This window comes from Dryobates pubescens, chromosome 4 (assembly GCF_014839835.1).
Source record: "Dryobates pubescens isolate bDryPub1 chromosome 4, bDryPub1.pri, whole genome shotgun sequence".
Taxonomy (NCBI): domain Eukaryota; kingdom Metazoa; phylum Chordata; class Aves; order Piciformes; family Picidae; genus Dryobates; species Dryobates pubescens.
The window spans coordinates 12,592,688-12,613,741 of record NC_071615.1 but is presented as its reverse complement, the minus strand read 5'-3'; the positions used below and the strand labels follow the sequence as shown (position 1 = coordinate 12,613,741).

Genomic DNA, 21,054 nt, shown 5'->3' with positions numbered 1-21,054 from the left:
GTAGCTCTACATAACTCAAATTACAGCTATGCTGCATAGTTTTAGGGGAGCTGAAATGCAGCAATGCCAAGTTTTTGCATTATGTGCCAATTTCACTGGACAAATTGAACTTTGAATCACTTGGGAGATCAGTTTGTGTTTGGAATTTGAACATTAGCACGTTCCTGTGGAGAATATCTAATAGGCACTGAAGGTAGAGAAACCAGAGCTTTTTCACTGAATCTACAGATGTAAATTTGTTTCTCTTCTTGCATATTCAATTACATAATATTTAATGGTATACTTGTGAGGTTTCTGAGATAGGGTTGTTGGAATTTGTATTCAGTTGAACCAGTAATCAAAGAGAAGCTGGAGCAGTGAGGAATAGTGATCTAAAACTAGAACTTCTATACATTTGCAGCACATACATGATAGATTGAGTAGTGATTTTGCCCTCAAAATTTAGAAATATGCTCTCTGGCATTGTAGAAATCCCTTCTGGAAGGCCCCTGCCAAAAATCCACCTTAATAGTTTCTTCAAACTGTTTAGCCACCTACGGCAGTAGGCCATGGTACACCTTACCATCTCAAGCAAACGCAGGCGTGGTTATACTTGGACTCTTCACAAGCAAATTATTTATTGTGATCTGGTGTAGGAGCCATTCTGAAAGTGGAGGAAGAAGCTGGGAAGCTCAAGAACAAGAGTGCACTGAAGAATAAATCTGGTTTGGAAACAGTATCTGTTATTTCATAACTATGGTCTATTGCTCTTTGATAGTACATGATAAAGGAAAAAAAGTAATACTGAGGGACAGAGGACCCTAGAAATTAAATCTATGCTTTTATTTGCAGAAGGAGTTTCTTCCAAAGAGAAATATGGGGAAATGCAAGTTAAGGAAACAGTGTCTATTTATTCCAAATTTAATACTCCTAGGAAGACTGCTTTATAGCAGTTCTGGATTAAGGTCACTTTGCCATGCTCTAAAAAAAAAAATCACACTAAAATTAGTATGTATGCAGGCCCATTTTGATATATCACAGCAACATCATCTGTTTAGACAGCAAATCACCACTGCAACGCAGGAGCCCTGGTTACCCTTACTAACTTCAGCAAGACTAAAGAATTCACCTCTCAGCTAAGTATTTGCTAGCCAAGCTGCTGAACATTTCTTCCCTTTTTCCAAGACTGTGTGGCTATTTTTCCCTTTTAATTTGTTGTGAAGAAGCTTGCAAAATACAGACCAAAACTCAAGTGAAAAAACAGCCAGCCTATTTGTATTGAAAAGCCTGAACTCTTAACATTTTGTACTCAAAAAATGGCACTGAAGCTTTAAAACATTTGAGTATTGCCTTGTACAACCGTATCAAAACATTTAGTCAGTCATGTACATTCTTGCAGCAGAGAGGGCAATCAAATCTAGAATTGCCTGAGCTTGTGAACTGCAAGTGAGTAAAACTGAATAAAGATGTTATGTCTTTGGGAAGGAAAGAAAGGAGAGAGCAAGATAAAAATTGTCAGTTTTTAGAAAGCAAATTTCAGTGAATTCTCAGAAGTTTCTTTAAGGTCACATGGGAGGAAAGCCTGATGGAAAAGAAGCTGCAGATAGCTGCCACAGGACAGACAGATTGAGTAAATAAGGCCAAGTCATGGCAACTTTACTTGCTTCAAGGACTGAACACAAAATGTAAACTTGGCTATCTGGTTAAAACTGTGATGGAAGAAGAGTGTAGTGTGAATATGTAGTAACAAAGGCACAGAATAAGATTAAGTAACATGAAATTGTCACAAGAAAGCATTTAAAAATGAGTAACCCAAATTGAAGACAGTATATTATTCTATTTATTTTTAAATAAAAAGACCCATAAAACATCAAGAAAGGACAACAAAGTAGCAAGCTAAAAACACTACAAGGCCACCATTCACTCAGACATGCTGATGCATCTGCATACAGGTAGACTCTTTGGCTTGGTTATTTGAAGGTTAAGTGATTTCAGGAGTAATCTCTTCCACCCTTTGTTCATAGTTTGTACCTACTGCCCCAGAAGGTCACACTACTAACTTACAACTTAATCTAATACAGAAAATGCCAAATCACAAATAAGGAATAAGAATATACAACATCACTTGTGGTTATTTAAAGAAGAAGCCAAATCCAGCACAAATAAAACCCCAACAAGCCAGTAATACTAAAAAATCTTCCAAAATTCCATGTATATAAACAAAAAGCAACTTAACCTTGATATTTAACAAGTTATTATTTAATTGCATTATGTGACTTTGATCTACATGAAGCTACAACTTCAAAACCTTTTCACATAACCCTTCATTTTCCACCTTATACAAGTGAAAAAATAAACACTGGCAAAGCTGAGATGCAATACATCTGAAAGAAACCAGCCCACAGTTCCTGTAACATCTTAGAGATGCAAATGCACAAATAATACATGGTTTTGAAGATTGTTGAACAATCCTGTTCTCAGGCTCCATATTCCATATATTCAGAACATTCATACTCTGATTTTCTGTTCCCTTAGCACCACTTTACAGGCATTCTCAACCCTGACCTTATTGCTTTGAATAAGCAAAATTCTCATGGAATGACTTCTTACATTAATGAAATAAATTAGAATATAGGGTGATAGAAAGGCAAATATCTGAATTATAACCCCACACCAAAACTAAAAGTGTTCTGGTATCAATTAAAGCAAATGAGGAAAAAAAAAATCCAACTCTAAGCTTCGTATGGATGTATTTAATACTGAAATCTGCAGCTGCAGAGAAACATTCTCTTGGGAAACCTGGCACAGCTCAGTCCTAGACTGTAAGTTAACAAATTCATTTTTCACACTTAAACACAGGAAACACTAAACCTGAAAGTGCAGAGTGATTTTTACTAAATATGAATATATAAAATCAGTATTTTCTCTTTTAATAATGGAGATGGTATTGATCTGTTGTGAGTATTGGAATAAAAAAAAATAAACATGCAAATCATTATAGATTTTCTAAGTAGCTAATGTAAATCCATTGTCATGTAATGACACAGGACCAACTCTTTTGGTAGTTTGTTACATACTTGTGATATCAAAGTTCGGTGCAGAATGTGTTTTTAAACACTATACTCATTCACAAAGTATCAAAAGAAGAATATTTTTTTCCTGTTGTATGCTACACGTGTTTACTGAATGCAAGTGCAACAGGACAAAGACAGAAGATAATACTGTCAGCAATTTTAAAAAACTTCACTTAGAAAACTATCACATTTTAAGAGAAGAAATAGCTCTGGTATAAAGACATAGTCCCAAAGGTACACCTAGCTTTTACACTTTCAAGTGAATGAGGTTAAAGAGCTATCAAAACTGAATGAAAAAAAATACATCTTCAAAGCTTACGTAAGGCACGCTGAGAAGTTGTATTGAGCCACCACAGAATCTCTATTAAGAGAGTCTAGACCAAAGGAATGCACTTTGTAAAATCTAGCAAGACAGAGTTGGAATGTCAAAAAAGACAGGTAACTGCTAGTAAAGTAAGAAAATATAATATAGAACATACCACACAATTGTAATTTACAGTGATAAAGGCTTACGATGATGTTCTAAAATTCACTGTTGAGTCCAAATCTGTTGTCCTAAACAAACTGCTGACAAAAGACCATGATGTACTTCAAACAGCTCCATCACTGTTGATTGAAAACTGGCAGTTTCCAATCACAAAAGCAATTGACATATCATGAAGCACGTCACACATACCAACCGAAACACCATACATTTTTACCTTTACTTTCCAAAGAACACACCTTTATTGGTTAGACTTAGCAATTACTTCTTATGGACTTGGTGAAGAACTTAATTCCATTCATTCAGTGATATAATTTGTAAAAGACCTGCAGAAAGACTAAAAATAATTTGCATTTCTCTATTAAAAACATTTCTTATTCCGCTTGAAACTTGTCTTCAGTAATAATTAACTCATATGTTAAAACCGAGGGAACAGCATTAGCAAGAAATGGTTACCTTAGCATTTATTATTTCATGTACTTTGGCAAAGCATTGTGCACAAAAAGATTATCTGTGCCCTGTGTTGAACACTCTCATTAATCATCTTTTGCTTTTTCCTTTAGCTACTGCCTCTTGGTAGGGCAGGTGAATAAAGTCAAAGAGTTGTGTGGCATTGGCAGCATTGCCCAAAATGTTGGTGAGCTCATCCTTTGACAGTGTCACTAGCTCTGCAATGCTTTTAACGTGGTTCATTAAAGCACGACAGTTTTTTGCATTAATACCTGGCATTTTTAATAGAAAGTCCTGAGGCCCAGGGTTATACTTGTCTGACTCTGGAAGAATTTCAGAATCTGCTGTGATGGCCATCGCTGTCTCTGCATCAGGTTGGGGATGGTTCTGTTTTAACTCTTCAAACAGTTCAGCAGTAGCATGGGGAGAGGGACACCACAGGATACGTAACTTTGGGAAATGGAGTGTAAGAAGGGTTAGTTTAGAAGTGATGTCATTACTGGAAATTTCCTGATGGAGAGAGCCTCGTGGAATCAATGAGAAAGGTTTGCTAGGATCAAATTCAATCAGGAGAATCGGTCGCTTATAGTAACGGGACATAGAAATGCATTGTGCATACAGTCTTCCATTATTTAAGGAACCAATCAGATCGCTGATACTTTTCCGCTCGACGCAGACATCAGGAGTTAAAATATAGTCTCCAACTTCCAAAGTGACAGGCTCAATGTCAATACCACGACGATGGATCAGTGATGGGAGCTCACTGCGGAACTCCCGCATATCCACTATTACAGTTTGCTGAATGCTCTTCTGCTCCTGGCCACCTGAAGAACAAAACAAACACAGTTCATCTAATGCTTATGACCCACTGTGGAGTCTTCCTGTGTGCTGCCAATGCTTCTGCAATGGATGGGCTTCACGTTTCAAAATATATCTCAAATTAATCAGTATGATAAATCCAGACTTAATTTAATTTCATTCTATACTGTAGATCATGGAGTATGCCCTGCAGTTTCATAGAACCATCATGCTACCTATAAGCTTTCTGTATGTGACAATAAAATACATTAAACTCTAGTTGAAAATTGCTTAAATGGATCAGACAAATCTTCAAAATGCTGCCTGCAAGATGAAATAATGAAGCTGATCCTTTTAACTTCCTGCTGTTTCCCTACAAAAAATGACATTTTACTGTAGGGGTTGTACTTCAGCCTCTATAGATTAGTAGTGGGACACATGAAGAGACTGCAGCTTCAAGGCCACACAAGATGCAACAACAAAGACTAGAGAGCATATGGTAAAGGAGATCAGGATTACAAAAATGAGAGCAAAGCAAAACAGGGAGAGAGCTGTAAAGATGAAGACATATAGGTCAGAGAAAGGAATGAAAACGTGATTAGAACTGTAACAACAAAAAATCCTTTACTGCAAAGAAAGCAGACAAACCCCACAATCTGCAGTTGTTTACCCAAGCAACCTGTTTTGCCAAAATCAAAAGAAGCCTCCACCATTTACTAGCTCAAGAACAACACTGTCTTCGGCTATCTGTAGACTCCAGTTTTAATTTCACCTCCCTACAAGCAATACTAGACAGTCTTGTAACCACCAAACTGCCTAGAAACAATTCAAATGGTATCTATCTTAATGGTAAAATTCTTCTCTGTTGTATATTTTCTTTTCAAAGACAAACATAATAAATTGTCATTGCATGGAAAGAGGTAGGTGGAGCAAGGTTGATAATGCTTATTTACCACCAAGGCTGCAGAGTCAATGTGCAGTGTGCCTAGGTCTCTGCTGCTCCAGACAGGACTCAATGGCACTAGTGACAGGGCTCTCTCGAAGCTCAGAGCCGCAAGCCTCAGTACAGAAACAGCTCACCTGCTTTGCGTGTGTCTGTAGAAGCAGAGGCAGGTTTAGCATCTCTTACTAGGTCTAAGTTTGTTTCATCTCTTCCTTCTCCTTCTTCAGGAATAACCATGCTGGCCTTCTCACTAAGGAACCACAAAGAAAGAAACACTAAAATGCAATTCTATGAAAAAAACAGATCAAATACTTGAATAGCCCTCAGCCACATGTATGATTCTATCTAGTTTAACTTGACCAGGAATACAATTCACGGTTTTCCAGGCTGGTAGGCTAGATGCTCTATTTTACTTTTCAACTTCTTAGCATCTGATTTTTTTTAATTTGTGGAACTTCTCAGGAATAATGACTAGCAATAGCAGTCTAACTTGCTGAGAAGGCACTGTCGGTAAAAATACCATCTTGCACCGTCTAATGAAGTAAGTTAGTTTTGGGGAAAAAAAACAAGTCATAAAAGCCTTAGAAATACCTTACACAAAGTGTTACCTAGAGATAAAAACACATTTACAGAAGTGGAATTCATAGACAATAAGGGAAAAACACAACTGGTACTGGTTAGCCTTTGGAATTTAGTATTACCCCCCCAAGTTTAATAAATAAAATATCAGATGCATCTAAAAGGAAAGTTTTGACTTTTCATTTTCTCAGTGGGTAATTTCTTGTAACATATAAAAAGCAACTGAATGAAAAGTTTATGTAAAGCTTTCACACAGTTAAGAACATCACTCTATTTAAAATGTAAGTATATAGATAAATTACACGAGACATTAATAATTAAGATAGTAAACTAATTTTGTTACTGGATTAGTTTTTCAAAGGCCTCCTTCTCTTTTCTCAGGGCTGTGAGGTAGCGCTGTTCTTCTGTGGAGCCCCCATATATGAGGAAATAAACCCTGTAGGTTTCAAGGAAAGGGAAAAAAGGGAAACAAACTAGGATCACAAAACTTCATATCAAGTCAAAACCACCCACAATCAATATTTAAGATTAGTAGCAGTAAGTGTCTGACCAGTTAGTATTTGCCTTAAAAAAGGCAAGTTAAAAAAACACTCTCTTTTTCTGTAACAAGATGTTCCAAAATTGGCAACAAAAATTGTTCTATCCAGTGCTTTTTCTTTTCCCAGTGGCAGATACACTTACTGGAATTCTGGGACTCAGAATGGACCAAGATTTCAGTCAGCCACTCAATGAAGAGATAAAGCAAGTATAATGGAGAAGCTACTCTCTTAATGTTTTTAACATCTTCCCAGTAACACATGTAACAAACTGAAAAAAATCTGCAATCATCACAGGCTAGAAAAAAACACTATCTGAGATTTTTAAATGACATATTTGTGCAAGAAAGTCATAGGATCTACAAAGAACAAGCTGTCATTTATATCACAGAGCTGAATACACCAACAAATTAAATAGTATTCTGCAAATATGGAACATCTAAGAATTCATAATTACCTTAAAGAATTAATTACCTATGGCTTTTCCACACAGTAATTTTTTCCCAGCATGATTTGATGATGATGTTCATTTGGACAGACTGATAGGATTTTATTTCTATTACTTTTTTAATGCAGGGCATCTCCTAACCCTTGTGTGCCTCATCTGATTTTCCTGCTCTGAAATGTGGGAACATGATGCTGCTGGTAGATCCAACATGTGCTGATTAGGCAATTAAAAAAGTTAATTGGACAAATAACCCAATAATTATCTGCATGCAATAAACCTTGTGAGTTCTTTCATTCATATCTGCACTAGAGTCATTACCTGGCTATCAGGTACAGACACATATACTGCCAAAGCGATTTCCATTTTCATTGCATATATACAAATCTTTGACTGGAAAATTACAAGTGCTCTGTTAAATTTATGCAAATAATTTTCATGAGGTGACTGAAGTATAAAGCATAATTCAAAGGGTAATAATTTCATATGCCAAGAGATTTTGTTTCAGCTGTAGCTAGTAAAGTGTTTATTCTAAGTCTTAAAGAGACTGCCCTCCATTATTTTCAGAGAGGTGGAGGCATAACAAGGGTATAGTGTATTCAAGAAATGCTGTATCAGGCAGCCATATAATGGAAGATAATGCAAAAACTCAGACTATATTAAAAATATTCTGTAATTACTCTGTAACATCAATTCATAAAAGTGAGGTTTTGAAATTTACAAGTGTGTCAAATGTATCAAGTACACAACCCCCAAAGCTGTCCTTTTTGTTATTGTGTTTTCTTTTACTACTTTTTCTGTTACGGTTTCTGAATTACTATCTTCAGCATGACCTGACCTCAGGAAATATGAAAGTTAATTAGATCTAAAACGATGAAGCTTATTGTGTAAAAACTGTACCTATAGAGATGATTTAAAATGAGACTACAGCACCTGAAAAGGGACCTATCAACACTAAGATCATCTAAGCAGAGGCCTTGTAGAAAGTGGAATGATCTTACCCCACCTCTCCAGGTATGTCTCTGCTGTTAAGGGACTTAATACCTGCTGGGAGGTAAAGATTATTTCTTGGCTACCTCAGACACTATGCTTCCATTTAAAATTAAGAAGGCTGAAAAGGAATTAAAAGGTAGCCAAAGAAAATCAGGAAATGCATGTTCTGCCTTGACTAAAATTACCCTGACCAAATCAACTTGCCTCAAAGGCTTCCCAGGCCTGCTTGCCTTGTAGATTTCCAGCTGCCGAACAAAAGTTAGTTCTGCATCATATAACACAACGTATCTTGGTTCTACTTCATGCAGGACCCGAGTGAGTGCGTAGGGATCACTGCACCCCTGCAACGGATGGATAATTGTGAGCGGGTTCTTGAAAATCCCATAGTAACAGTCTGAGGGCAAGTTCACATCGAAATCTTCAGGAATGGTCTCTTCTGCACTGCTTTCTTGGCTACTGCTTAATTCTTTGTTATCTTCCACCTCTAAATCCTCTTTATTTTCCTCCTCAGTTTTTGCTATCATTTCAGTTATAGTCCGGTCCTGCTGCTTCCTGTGTTTATTTTGTTTTGAAGAAGCTGTGAGTTTGGCTTTTTTGGTTTGAGGCCCTGTGTCTTGTCTGGCATGTCCTTTGGACTTGACAGCTTTTCTGTCCTTAGTCCATACTTCTGCAGCTTTCTCATCCTTTCCAAAGGTTTTATTATACAGTCTCGTTAAAAAAGCTTCTGCTCCAGCAATAATACACTCCCTGAGCTGTGCACAAGCTCGGTCATCACTGGCACAAATAAGCACTTGCCCTGCAGTCAAGAAACAACACCATGTTTACAATCCGTTACGCCATACTTCTTATTCAGCTACAAGACATCCTTTGAGCAAACTGTTCTTAATAATACTAGAAACATGTATGCCAAATGCTTTTATGTTTGCTTGTCATAGTTGCTCTGGACTTTCAGGGAGTCTAAATTGCATGATGTTTTGTACCAAACAAAATTAGAGAAGGTTAATGGAAGTTCAGCGTTCTTTATTCTTACACCATCTAAATTAGTGAGGTTTTCCTTTTGGCCATCTGAAATGAGGCAGATTTAGCACATAATGAAACATACCAGGAAAACTACTGTTTTTTTCTTGAAATGTGAAATGAGAGAAATTAATGTAGAACATTCTAATTTTCAGCATTTGTTAGCTGTTTTTTAAAGAGTATATTAAAAAAATACGTTTCACACAGTATTATTGACATTTGTGGGCCTTGAATAGCAATTCTCCACAGCTGACTCAGATAAACTCCTACAACACTAGGTGAGAGAGACAGTTCTTACCCAGTCAGAACACTGTGGGTGGGAAAAAAGAGTAATTTTTACCATTACTATTTCCTAAAATAAAACTTGGCTAAATTTAAGGAGATAAAAAGTCCTAAACAGGAAAGGCAACAAAACAGTTAGATAGAAACATACTTGCACTTGCCTTCTACTCTCTGCCCCATTTAGGTACACCTCCTGGAGAAGCAAAGCTTTCAGGTGCGTAAGATGAATGTGTGAGATGGAAACAGCATAAACCAGAACTCCTACCTTTTTTAAACCTGCACTTGAGCAACAACTGGATAGTACCTTGATTATAAATTTCCACATTACTAATTTTAGTGGTTTTGATAATGTGCTGATACTTTGGTCTCAAAATCTATGTAAAAATGTGTTTTCATTAGACATTCTTTCCTGAACAATACTGCATAGTAAGCAGCAGCATTCGTTTTTTAGAACAAGAACAAAGCAAGAGTTTATATGAAACTATTTTGTTTTATCATAGTTGATGTACATGTACATAAACTTGTGTCAAGCCCACAAATTAAACTTAAAACTAGGTCTTTAATAGAACTACAGTCTCTACTACAGTAAAGAGATAGGTTCCTTCTCTCTAAAGTCAAGAAGTAATAACTAGCTGCACTGTTAAAATTTGCATCACTTAGAATTCTCTCACCTGGACCACCAAGGTCTTCACTGTTGTTATTCTCATTTTCAATCTCTTTCAGTACTTCTCTCAAAGCTTCCCATTTTGGGTTACTTTCTAGAACCAGTTCCCTTTTCAGTTCTGAAACAAAGTGAGATTGAACATAGCAGCTCTTACAGCCAAAATATCCTTCAGAACTTTAAATTAGTGGTTAAATGTCAATAGCACGATGGGTGTTGGCAAATACAATATTCAACAGCCTACATAGGCAGCTTGCTATGTTAATGGGCTGGAGAGCAGTCTTACAGAAACATTTTTAAATGAGGATAAGTGCTTTAGTGAAGCAAAAAGTTAAAATGTTAACTCATACTTCAAATTTCAAACTCCTGAATATATATGGTTTTAATAAAAGCAATGGTACTCTCCTACTTGCTCACATAAAATCAGAAAGATCTGACTAAACATCAATGTAATTCAAGAACAGTTCCAAAAAAGCTCTCCCAATGAAGAGCTGAGCAAGCTTAGAAGAACCCCTTACTTCTTCATGACTCTGTTCCACGCTGTTTATTATATGCTCGTTGAACTAGATTTATGTCTCAACTTATCCCAGCTAACAGATCACATAGGGAACCACAGCAGAAGTAATAATATGCAGAGCATTTGAAATCGTGTGACACTCAGACTTAAAATTAGGAACGGTTGGTACCATTTTCCTTCTTTACATTGCTTTTTTCAGAGACTTTGCCTTTCTGATTTGGTTTCTCCTCTGCAATGCGATAAACTCTAGCTCGAGCATTTACAAACATTGAAGTACTGGCGTCGAGAAAGAGCCAACCTAAAGAGAACAAGAAAGAAGTAGTAGATTGACATTTGCAATGTGCACGTGTTTCAACCCTTTCCAGTACAGGCCCCAGTCCTCTGCTCTGGAATACCTGTGCTACCCGCTTCCCATGTAATTACTGGCTTAGTAAAAGACAGACATGTGATGCAAATCTCACACTGTTAAGTAACAGCAGTTAAGTGGGAAGATGAAAGCATTATCTGTCAATAAAAACCTACATCCTTATGGCTGGTTATATAAAACCTAATTAGATACCTTCATATGTTTGGGAATGTTAATTAAAAATATAAACACTTCACTGTTTCATGCATTAACTTGTATGGTTACTCAGTGTTTACCTGAATTTTCACCAAAAGCTTTTTCACTTGCTTTCAGTGACTCCAGAAGATTAAGGAAAGTGACACAATCATACTGAGTTAGATACAGTAGCAAAGTACGTAGTATCTTCAAATCCTGGACCAAAGATTTTGTCTTGGCTCCAAGTTGATGCCAGAGAGGATCTAAATAGTGACGTATTGTCTAGAAATACAATTTGGAAAGTTCAAGATATCAAATCTATAGTATGCTAAATCTATAGTACACTAACCAAGATGACAACACACTTTTTTCCTCCTCCCCTTTACAGGAAATGCCACTAGTTTCCCAAAGTTATTAAGCATACCCAATTAAAGACGTGATGGTGAGGTATTTGTTTTGATAAGTAATTATTTTTTACTAAGCATGATTTAGATGCCTTTCAGTGTGCTTTCAGTATATACTTTCCATATAACAAAATACTGGTAAAATTTAAAAGCAAACCCTTACCTCACTGGTAAGGCCTGGGCCTTTAGTACCTAGCATCCTTTACTTAGGTAAGGTAAAAACCATTATAATGTCATTTGATTTTCAAAATAAAATGAGTACCACACAAATATGCAACTTACAGCACATAAGAAAAAAATCCAAACCTCCAAGTATTTAATGTACAGAAGGCCTCACACCAAGAGGAAATCACAGGTAAGAAGTTAAGCATGTTTCACTATGATGATTGAAGATTTTACTCTGTATGTATGTAAAACACTGCAAATCTGTCAGACATAACACTGCACAGACAATTAATGGCATTTATAATAATTAAAAGATGCAGCAGATGCATGCATGTGCATATTGTGTAAAATTCGCAGTGCTTCTCCTAACAGAGGAAAGAAAAATATAAACAGGAAATTCAAGAGGAAATAAGGGTGTGTGTGTCTCTGTGTGTAAAGAACTACATACTTATCTCTAAAGTCTTTTGAGCTGAAATTGCAACCATCTTCATCACCATAATATGCCAATCATGAATCAAAATGTTCTTACTGTAGACATTGGAAATGGAGGAACAAACTGTAATATCACCTTTTTTAGATGGACAGTTTATCTCCTTGTACCAGTAATAACCATGCCACAGGAGAATGCTCAGTTGCTGCTGGTTATTTATTTTACAAATATTTTAGTTTGCATGGCAGTTTGATACACCTCTTTAGTTAGGCACAGGAAAACAATCAAAAAGGTTACCTTGTCAAAAGGTTTACCAATAGCATTTTCTAAAGACAGATCTTCTACTTCAAGGGTTGGATTATAACGTTTGAGTTCTCTCAGACACGCATTCAAAATGTCCAGGATTGATGTCTGGATAGCAAGCATGGCAGGGGTCATTGACACATGGATTTCCACTACTTCAGGTTTATGCTTCTCTAAAAATGAGTTCACTGCTATATGAAATCTAAGAGGAAAACATCTGATTAAGATTTACATGGATGGTTTGCTTGACGTACAATTATTCAAAGTTTGTATAAACTATAACTGCAATTGTTTTCAATGTAAACAAGAAAGTGAATTGCAAAATACTTGTTTCTATGGATGTGAAGATTGCAATCTCAGACAGCTCAGAAAACCTTCAATTCCATGATTATGACTTATAGTCATTCTAGTCATGTGAGTCATTCTAGTGCTGCTGAATGATCCATGGAAAACTACTGCACTAGATTCTACATCACTGTTATGTATAGCAAACACTAAAGTAAACCAACAAAAAAGTCTCAAGGGAGAAGCTGGAATAAATTGATAAATACTTTGGAATCACATGGGTCCACTAGCAGATTTGTGATGTTTGTAGCTTCCAATTATGAGCAGCAGATCCTTGTTGGACACCACCCTTACAGCCTGCACAGCTCTACAGGTACCTAGATGCTAGCTGATTATTAATAATAGAATGAGGCTTGGAGAATACTGTCTGCTGACCTGAAACTCAGTGGGTGCCTCCCCTACTGCACCCCCAGGTTTTTTCATGGTTCAGAAACCAAGAAAGAAAATGGAGAGCGCTTTTATTCAACCTTTCCTATCCTAATTATGTCCATTTCTACTTCTTGTGATACTGAAGGAAAGACTGTTAAAGCATTTACAATGAAGAGTAATGGTACAATTCAGGTGGCATGAAACATGTTCTAGGCTGGACTAAAGGAACAAATGATCAAGAGCACTGGATGGGTGATCAGCTCATGTGTCCGGTTCCACTTGGGCTCTGCAACTGAAAGACTTAATGCACATCACAAACTTGGCAATTTGGTTTCTGTCAGCCATTAATAAATATTCTTCACGCACAATTGAAAAAATAAATAAATCTGACATGTAGAAAGAGTTCCATGGAGCTTCATCACAGATTTGTTGGAAACAAACACCTCCACGAATGGCAGAGCTGTTACTTCATGGTTTAAATAACCTGCTTAGTAAGTGAAGACTCCTATTAAAAATGTCACTTTTTGCTGTGATTTCTATTGGCTAACAGTTCACCTGTATCATAAGGTGCATCACCTAACAGATCTAATTTGCATCTATTTTTAGAACACAGATCAGCAGCATGACTGCACACACCTCATTGTCATAGAAAATCATTGTAAGATCCTCATCTTTTTTTGAAGTTTAACTCTCCAATGAAGTAAAGAGGTACCTTACCTTGGCCATAGATAAAGTTTCCTGACAAAAAGATTTCTCATCACTCTTTCCACGTGGCAAAAGCCGGTGTTAAATGCAACTGCATTATCTGTGAAAGCTTTAATGAAGCCTTGCTTGTTCTTCTGGCGATAAAGTCGCAAGATAAATGCTTCCTGACAGGACTCAATGATTCTGTGTGCTTTGTACACTAAAATGCCTGGCAAAATAAAAGGTTTTCAAGTCAGAAAAAGTAAAGGAACGTCCAATTTTGTGCAAATTTTGCCTCAAAACTGTCTTAGTATTTTATTTTTTTTTTTTCTTAAATGAAATACAGTAGGAATGTAAATCTTGTCAAGTGACAGTTGAACACGCTTGTGGGAATTCAAACGAAGGGTTTCCTCAGTTTCGGTATCACGGAATTCCCCCAATAACAGGAATGGCATAATGAGGCTTCTGTAGCAATTAAAAAACACAAAAAAGAGGGGGCCAAAAAAAAAAAAAGGGGCCAAAAAACCCTCCCAACCCAACGAACAATAGCTTATGCTTGAGTAGCAGGATTTGCTGTCTTAGAAAATTCTTTACTCCCAAGGCAAAACTTGAACTCTAGTCTCTTAAAAGGAGTAAAAGTGAATGCCAGCCTAATGCACTATTACAATTACAGGAGACAAAAGAGTTTTTAGCAGGCCAGTAAGACTATGTACTCATCATATCGCCTTCCTACCTCTAATCAATACTTCTCTACTTGTGAAAGGAGATATCCTGCTGTGTAAGCCTTGGTAGAAACAACTTGCCTCTGTCTACTAGACCAACATTTTACTCTGCTATTAACTACATAATTTCTATTCAGCCAAAACTACCAGGAATAATTCTTCCCTGCAGTCATAATTGTATAAACATTTGAAACACCTGGAATCACATTCCTGATTTTTTGCTATGTTTAACTCCTCAAGAAACACAAGGTTTTGCCGATTTTGTACCATCTCACACACGATACATGTTTCCAACAGAACCATGTATTCCCCAAGTTTTAGATGAAACAGGGAGCCTACCCAAGCTGCTGTCACGCTGACCTCTAGTGGCAATGCAAAACCTGTGACAACTCAGAGTCATTAAGGGACAGGATTATCACTTACAATGATAGCAACTGCACTACTTTGTAAGGCTGCTGTTTAGATTGTGTCCAGGGTGTGTCAAGACCAAGATTAGTAAGGAATGAGTAATTTTTTTAATGCAAAAAGTAGGCAGTGTGTATAGTTGAAAAAAAACATTACATCAAAAATCAGTTTTAAACAATTTAATCTTAGACCAGTGTCCCATAAACCACAGGACACTACTTCACCAAGTGCAGTCAATTATTCTTCTTTGGAAGTCAGTCTGAATTTTACGTTTCTTATGTCAACAGTGTTATTTGATCCCTGATTTATTTTTCAGCCACTTATTGATAGCAGAAAGCCATACAAATGCATGATCCAGTATCTAAAAGTAATGTGGATGTTTTCAAATTGTATGATCAACTAAAGTGAGTAAGTCTGGAGCAAAGAAAACCATTTGAAACAGAGAAAGAACTACCTATCTGCTCCTTTTACTTCAATGTTTGTGGAACAGAAGGAATAGTTCTTCAGTCTCAGTATGTTAGTAGGATTCTTCCTACAGAGTTAAGTTTTAGGTATTTTTAAACAGAACAGTCTTACCTTTATTTCATTAAATTCTTACCCGTAATGAGGTTTGCAGGAATTCTGTCAGTAAGGAAATCTACTACAAGGATTCGACTTGTTGCAAAGATGACTCCTCCTTGTGTGTAAAATTCATATCGAGTATTATTTGTAATTTCATTGGTAACACGCCGAGGAAGATGAACAACTCCATCTGACCTCAGCTGATCAATAAAATACTCCTAAACCAAATGCAATAAAAACACAAGACATGATGGTAACTTATGAAATGGATGCAACCTCCCCCAACTTAATTTTGAGGATCTCTCCAAACCATATTGGAAGCATGATCACACACTACTTATGGAAGCTAGAATTATCACGATCTTTTTCTTCTTAGGCGTAGTTTGCTCAGTTTCAAACTCATCCATGTGATTTAAAAATTATGTATTTTCAGCAGTAGCTAGCCTTAGGAAAATATGAGCAAACAACACTTGAAATAACTTATATTTTAATAGCTCTTTTAGAAAAAAAGGCAATTTTAATACTGACTTCAGAACAGAGATCTGGGAAGAGATTGTCTTTTAAGTCCATTCCCATATCCAGAGCAACTACAGCAAGTAGGTCATATACACGAAGCTTTAACAGCTGTGATACTCATTAATCCACGATCACTACAAAAAAACCCTAGCACATCACCATCCTGTCGGTGAGAAATCTCCCTAGTTTGAGAAAAAACAGAGGCATTTTTGTACAGGTAGGGCCAAATCTGTCAAAACTTTCACCACCTCCTGCTCATGGGCTCCTAACAGTTTTCTGCTACTTCAAAGTTATGTACACAAGCATATTTTAGCTCATTATTTTTATTATTTGGAATCGTGTTGCACGAGTAGAAACGCGGCTCTTTATGTGTTTCTGAGCGCGTCTGGTCTAAGAAACTTGTCCCCAGGGAGTACAGAGGAGAGGGCACAGCGCCCAGGCACCCGCCTCGCGCTGCCGCCATCCGCCTGCCGCTACCCCGAGCCCCTGCAGCCACCCGTCCCGAAGAGCCCCTCTGCTCAGGGGGAGCGGGCAGCAATCTCCTCCCCTAGGCCCAGACACTGAGGGGGCTGCCGGCCGCTCTCGGGATGCGTCCCGCAGGTGAACCGAGGACGCCGGTGCTAGGGAATGGCGGGACAGGGGTGCCACTGCTGACAGGGGCTGCCCTCACCTCCTCGGCAGGGCTGGTGTTCAGCACCAGCACCAGGCTGGCAGGCTCGCAGTACAGGCGGAGGAAGCGCAGCAGCAAGCGGTCGACGCCGAGCCCCCGGGCGCAGATGACCAGTCCATCCTGGTGGAATAGGTCCAGGAAGATCTGGCTCTCATGCTCCAGCAGCACCGCCATGGCCCCGGCGCCAGCAAAGCGGCGCACGCGCGCCAGCCGCCGGCCCTCTCCCTGCAGCGCCCCCTGCCGGCCCAGGGCGGTGCGTTCCTCCAGCGCCTCGCGCGGCTTGTTTTCCCGCCTCCAGCTCGAGGTGCCTCAGGCGAAGCCCGGGCGGGCGGCGGCGGCAGGGGAAGATCCCAGAACCGCCGGCCTGAAGACGGAGGTGGCGAAGAGAGTGATCTGCCCTGCAAGCATCCCACAGGTGCTTGTACTGAGGTGAGCTATTGCTACTAAATTATTTGACGTTTGCATTAAAAGTTGTTTTAGACCGTAAAAATGCCAGAAAATCAATATTTTTACTTGGACAGCGTTTCATTTTTGGGGGCCTGCAGGTCAGTTTGCTGACTAAAGCAAAAACTTATACAATACAGAGAAGGCTGAGGTGTTCAGCAACGACTTTGCCTCAGTGTTCACAGAATCACAGATTTTAGGGGCTGAAAGGGACCTTGGAAAATGATCTGGTCCAACACCCCTGCCAGAGCAGGATCACCTATAGCAGATCACACTGGAATGCATCCAGATGGGTCTTGAATATTTCCAGAGAGGGAGACTCCACAACCACCCTGGGCAGCCTGTTCACTGGCAAGGGCTCTAGCTGTTCTGCCCAAGCTCCAGAAAACACAGGTGGGTAGTGGGAAAAGGAAGGTCTGCCCACAGTAAGTGAAGAGCAGGTTCCAGACTATCTAACAAGCGTGATGGTGCACAAGTGCATGGGGCTCAATGAGATCCTCCCACAGGTCCTGAGGCAACTGGCAGATGAAGTCACCAAACCACTGTCCATCATATTTGAACAGGCATGGCAATCTGGTGAAGTCCCTGCTGACTGGAAAAGGGGAAACATAACCCCCATCTTCAAAAAGGGAAAAAAGGAAGACCCCAGAAACTATAGGCCAGTCAGTCTCACCTCTGTGCCTGGCAGGGTCATGGAGCGGATTCTCCTGAAGGCTTTCCTAAGGCAAACAAAAAGTGAAGAAAAGATCATTGGTGTTAACCACCATAGCTTCACCATGGGCAAATCACGCCTCACAAACTTTGTGGCTTTCTGTGATGGAGTTACAGTGTCAGTGGGAAGGGGGAAGAGCAAATAAGAGCAAGTGATGTCGTCTTCCTGCACTTAGTAATAAGTGTTTGATACTGGCCTGCATGACATCCTGGTCACCAAATTGGACTTGAGGGGTGGACCACTCACTGGATGGCAGCCTTCAGAGAGTTGCTATCAATGGCTCAATGTCCAAATGGAGACCAGTGACAAGTGGTGTCCCTCAGGGGTCAGTACTGGGACTCATGCTATTTACATCTCTGTCAGTGATGTGGACAGTGAGATTGAGGCACCCTCAGCAAGTTTATGGGTGACACCAAGCTGTGTGACATGCTGGGGGGAAGGGATGCCATTCAGAGGGACTTGGACAGGCTTGAGAAGTGAGCCCAAGCCAATCACATGAAGTTCAACAAGGCCAAGTGCTAGGTCCTATACCTGTGTCAGGGCAATCCCAAGCACGAGGGTGGTGAGGAGTGGTTCAAGCAGTCTCAAGGAGAAGGACTTGGGGGTAGCAGTTGAAAAACCTCCCCTGGTGCAGCTTGAGACTGTGTCCTCTTGTTCTGGTGCTAATTGCCTGGGAGAAGATAGGCTGTGAAGGAACAGCTTTAAGCTTGAGGAGGGTAGATTTAGCCTGGATTATTAGCAAGAAATTTTTTCCAGTGAGGGTAGCAAGACACTGGAACAGGTTGCTCAGGGAAGGTTGTGGATGCTCCCTCCCTGGAGGTATTCAAAGTCAGGCTGGATGAGGCCTTGAGCAACCTGGTCTAGTGCAAGATGCCCGTGCCCATGGTAGGCGGGGTTGGAACTAGATGATCTTTAAGGTCCCTCCCAACCTATGGAGGGAATTCTGTGTGTTCTGTGAGTCTATGAATAACATGACAACATTTATTTCTGGTTTGAATACATTATGAAAAGCTGTAGTCCAATAAGGCCACTTCTATGAAGAATTATTCTGTAGAAATGGCCAGCCTAAATTACATGGACACTTAGGTCAAACCAGCCTTGGCCTATTGTTTCCTGCGTGAATTAGAAATAACGCGTTTTCTAGTGGTCCAAATAAAATATTTCAGGCCTCTATCTTGTCTGATTTTATTTTGTACTATCTTTATTTTTATATTTTTAAAAGTTGGCTAATTAATTTTAAATATAGTATTAATATAAAATAGTTGTGGAGTGTGCTTCTTGTGCTTATATATTCATTAACCAGTAGAGGGCTGTCAGCTGTTTCCTTAAAAGGGCAGAACTGGGGCCTAACCCTTGCAATTAATTTTTGTGTATTTTTTTCTTCACAAAACAGTAGAGTAATATTTAAAAAGTCTGATATGCATATGTAAGTAATAAGCATTTTGAGTAACTTCAGCAATTTAATTCCATGTCAAATCAGAAACAAACACAAAGTATGGGCTGCTTTCAGATTCATGTGAGATGGTCAGTAGAACCTCCCCAGAAAGACATTTACTTGCATGTTTTAAAAGGGCATTAACAGACTTACTTAATTCACCATATTAACACTACATGAAAGGCAGATGAATTACATGATACTGCAATAGAACAAACCACTGGAAGTGGGATTATTATTTGGATCACCAATATTAATCTTCTCTTTAAGATATATTTTTGACAACTATTTTTTTTTATTTTAATGCTGACAAGTTATTAGTCATTACTAAGGAAGAGATAAATGCAAGAAACTGTGACTGAGTCATTAAGGCTATTGAGATACTTGAACGTGTCCAGAGAAGGGCAACGAGGCTGGTGAGAGGTCTTGAGCACAAGCCCTGTGAGGAGAGGCTAAGGGAGCTGGGATTGTTTGGCCTGGAGAAGAGGAGGCTCAGGGGAGACCTTCTTGCTCTCTACAACTACCTTAAGGGAGGTTGTAGCCAGGTGGGGGTTGGTCTCTTCTCCCAGGCACCCAGCACCACAACAAGAGGACTCAGTCTCAAGCTGTGCCAGGGGAGGTTTAGGCTTGAGGTGAGGAGAAAGTTCTTCACAGAAAGAGTTGTTTGTCATTGGAATGTGCTGCCCAGGGAGGTGGTGGAGTCACTATCCCTGGAGATGTTCAAAAAGGGATTGGATGTGGCACTTGAAGCCGTGGTTTAGTTAGTCATGAGGTGTTGTGTGATAGGTTGGACTTGATGATCTCTGAGGTCTTTTCCAACCTTAACGATTCTATGATTAATCTACCCATTTGTGTAATGGCAACAGTCTTGTCTGAAAACTAGTAACAGTTCTTGGGTGTAATACTAACAAACTTTTGTTACTGATAATGTAAAGAGCTGAGAAGGACTCCATGTAAGAGAACAAATGTTTAGATAACTTACATAAAACTTTTATATTCTTTCTAAGCCATGCTTATAGCTAAAAGGTAAGACTGCTGAAGCAGTCTGAATTACGGCCTAGTTTTGTTATCCAGGTTCCCAAGCAAATAAATATATATGTCTATATATATATCTAATTGGAACAAACATCCTTTCTAAAAAAAAGGAGCAAAAATAGAAATACTGATATTTATCTGTAGGTATAAAGATACCTTGAAATAAAAAAAAGCCCATGTTCCATAGTTTGGAAATGTATTCTAAGCCATATTTAGCCAGATCTGTTAATATTCTTAGACTATTTACTTCTGAGATAGGCACTTTCTGTAATTTGTAATTGGCTGAAATATATTTTTCTCCATCAGTCTACATATGGAACATTCTTTACAGGTTAAAAAATACTTCCTCTGTAAAGGAAAACCTAATTATTCTTTTTCACGGCAGCTCTTGTAAAAATTAAACATGACATGCTTTTGCTGGGTTAAAAATGAACTCCAGTAAAAGGACTGATATGGGCTGTGGCTTGATGGATAGGGAGCATTAGTGTGGGAAAGGTAGGTTCTCATCCTACATTAGCTCTGCACAGACCATGAGGCCCTGGAATTACTAACTCC

At 38.8% G+C, this 21,054-nt stretch overlaps 1 protein-coding gene across 1 annotated transcript; it reads right to left on the bottom strand.

Annotated features, from left to right (window-relative positions):
• Window positions 1–3,205: 3,205 nt before the first annotated feature.
• On the bottom strand, window positions 3,206–17,047 carry ERCC4 (ERCC excision repair 4, endonuclease catalytic subunit). The gene is made up of 11 exons (XM_054180598.1): window positions 16,874–17,047; window positions 15,725–15,905; window positions 14,033–14,228; window positions 12,596–12,803; window positions 11,401–11,581; window positions 10,928–11,056; window positions 10,252–10,362; window positions 8,486–9,077; window positions 6,651–6,743; window positions 5,866–5,978; window positions 3,206–4,811 (listed from the first exon to the last, which is right to left on the bottom strand). The coding sequence occupies exons 1-11, from the start codon at window positions 17,045–17,047 to the stop codon at window positions 4,078–4,080; spliced, it is 2,712 nt and encodes a 903-aa protein (XP_054036573.1). The 3' UTR covers window positions 3,206–4,077.
• Between the last annotated feature and the right edge of the window lie 4,007 nt (window positions 17,048–21,054).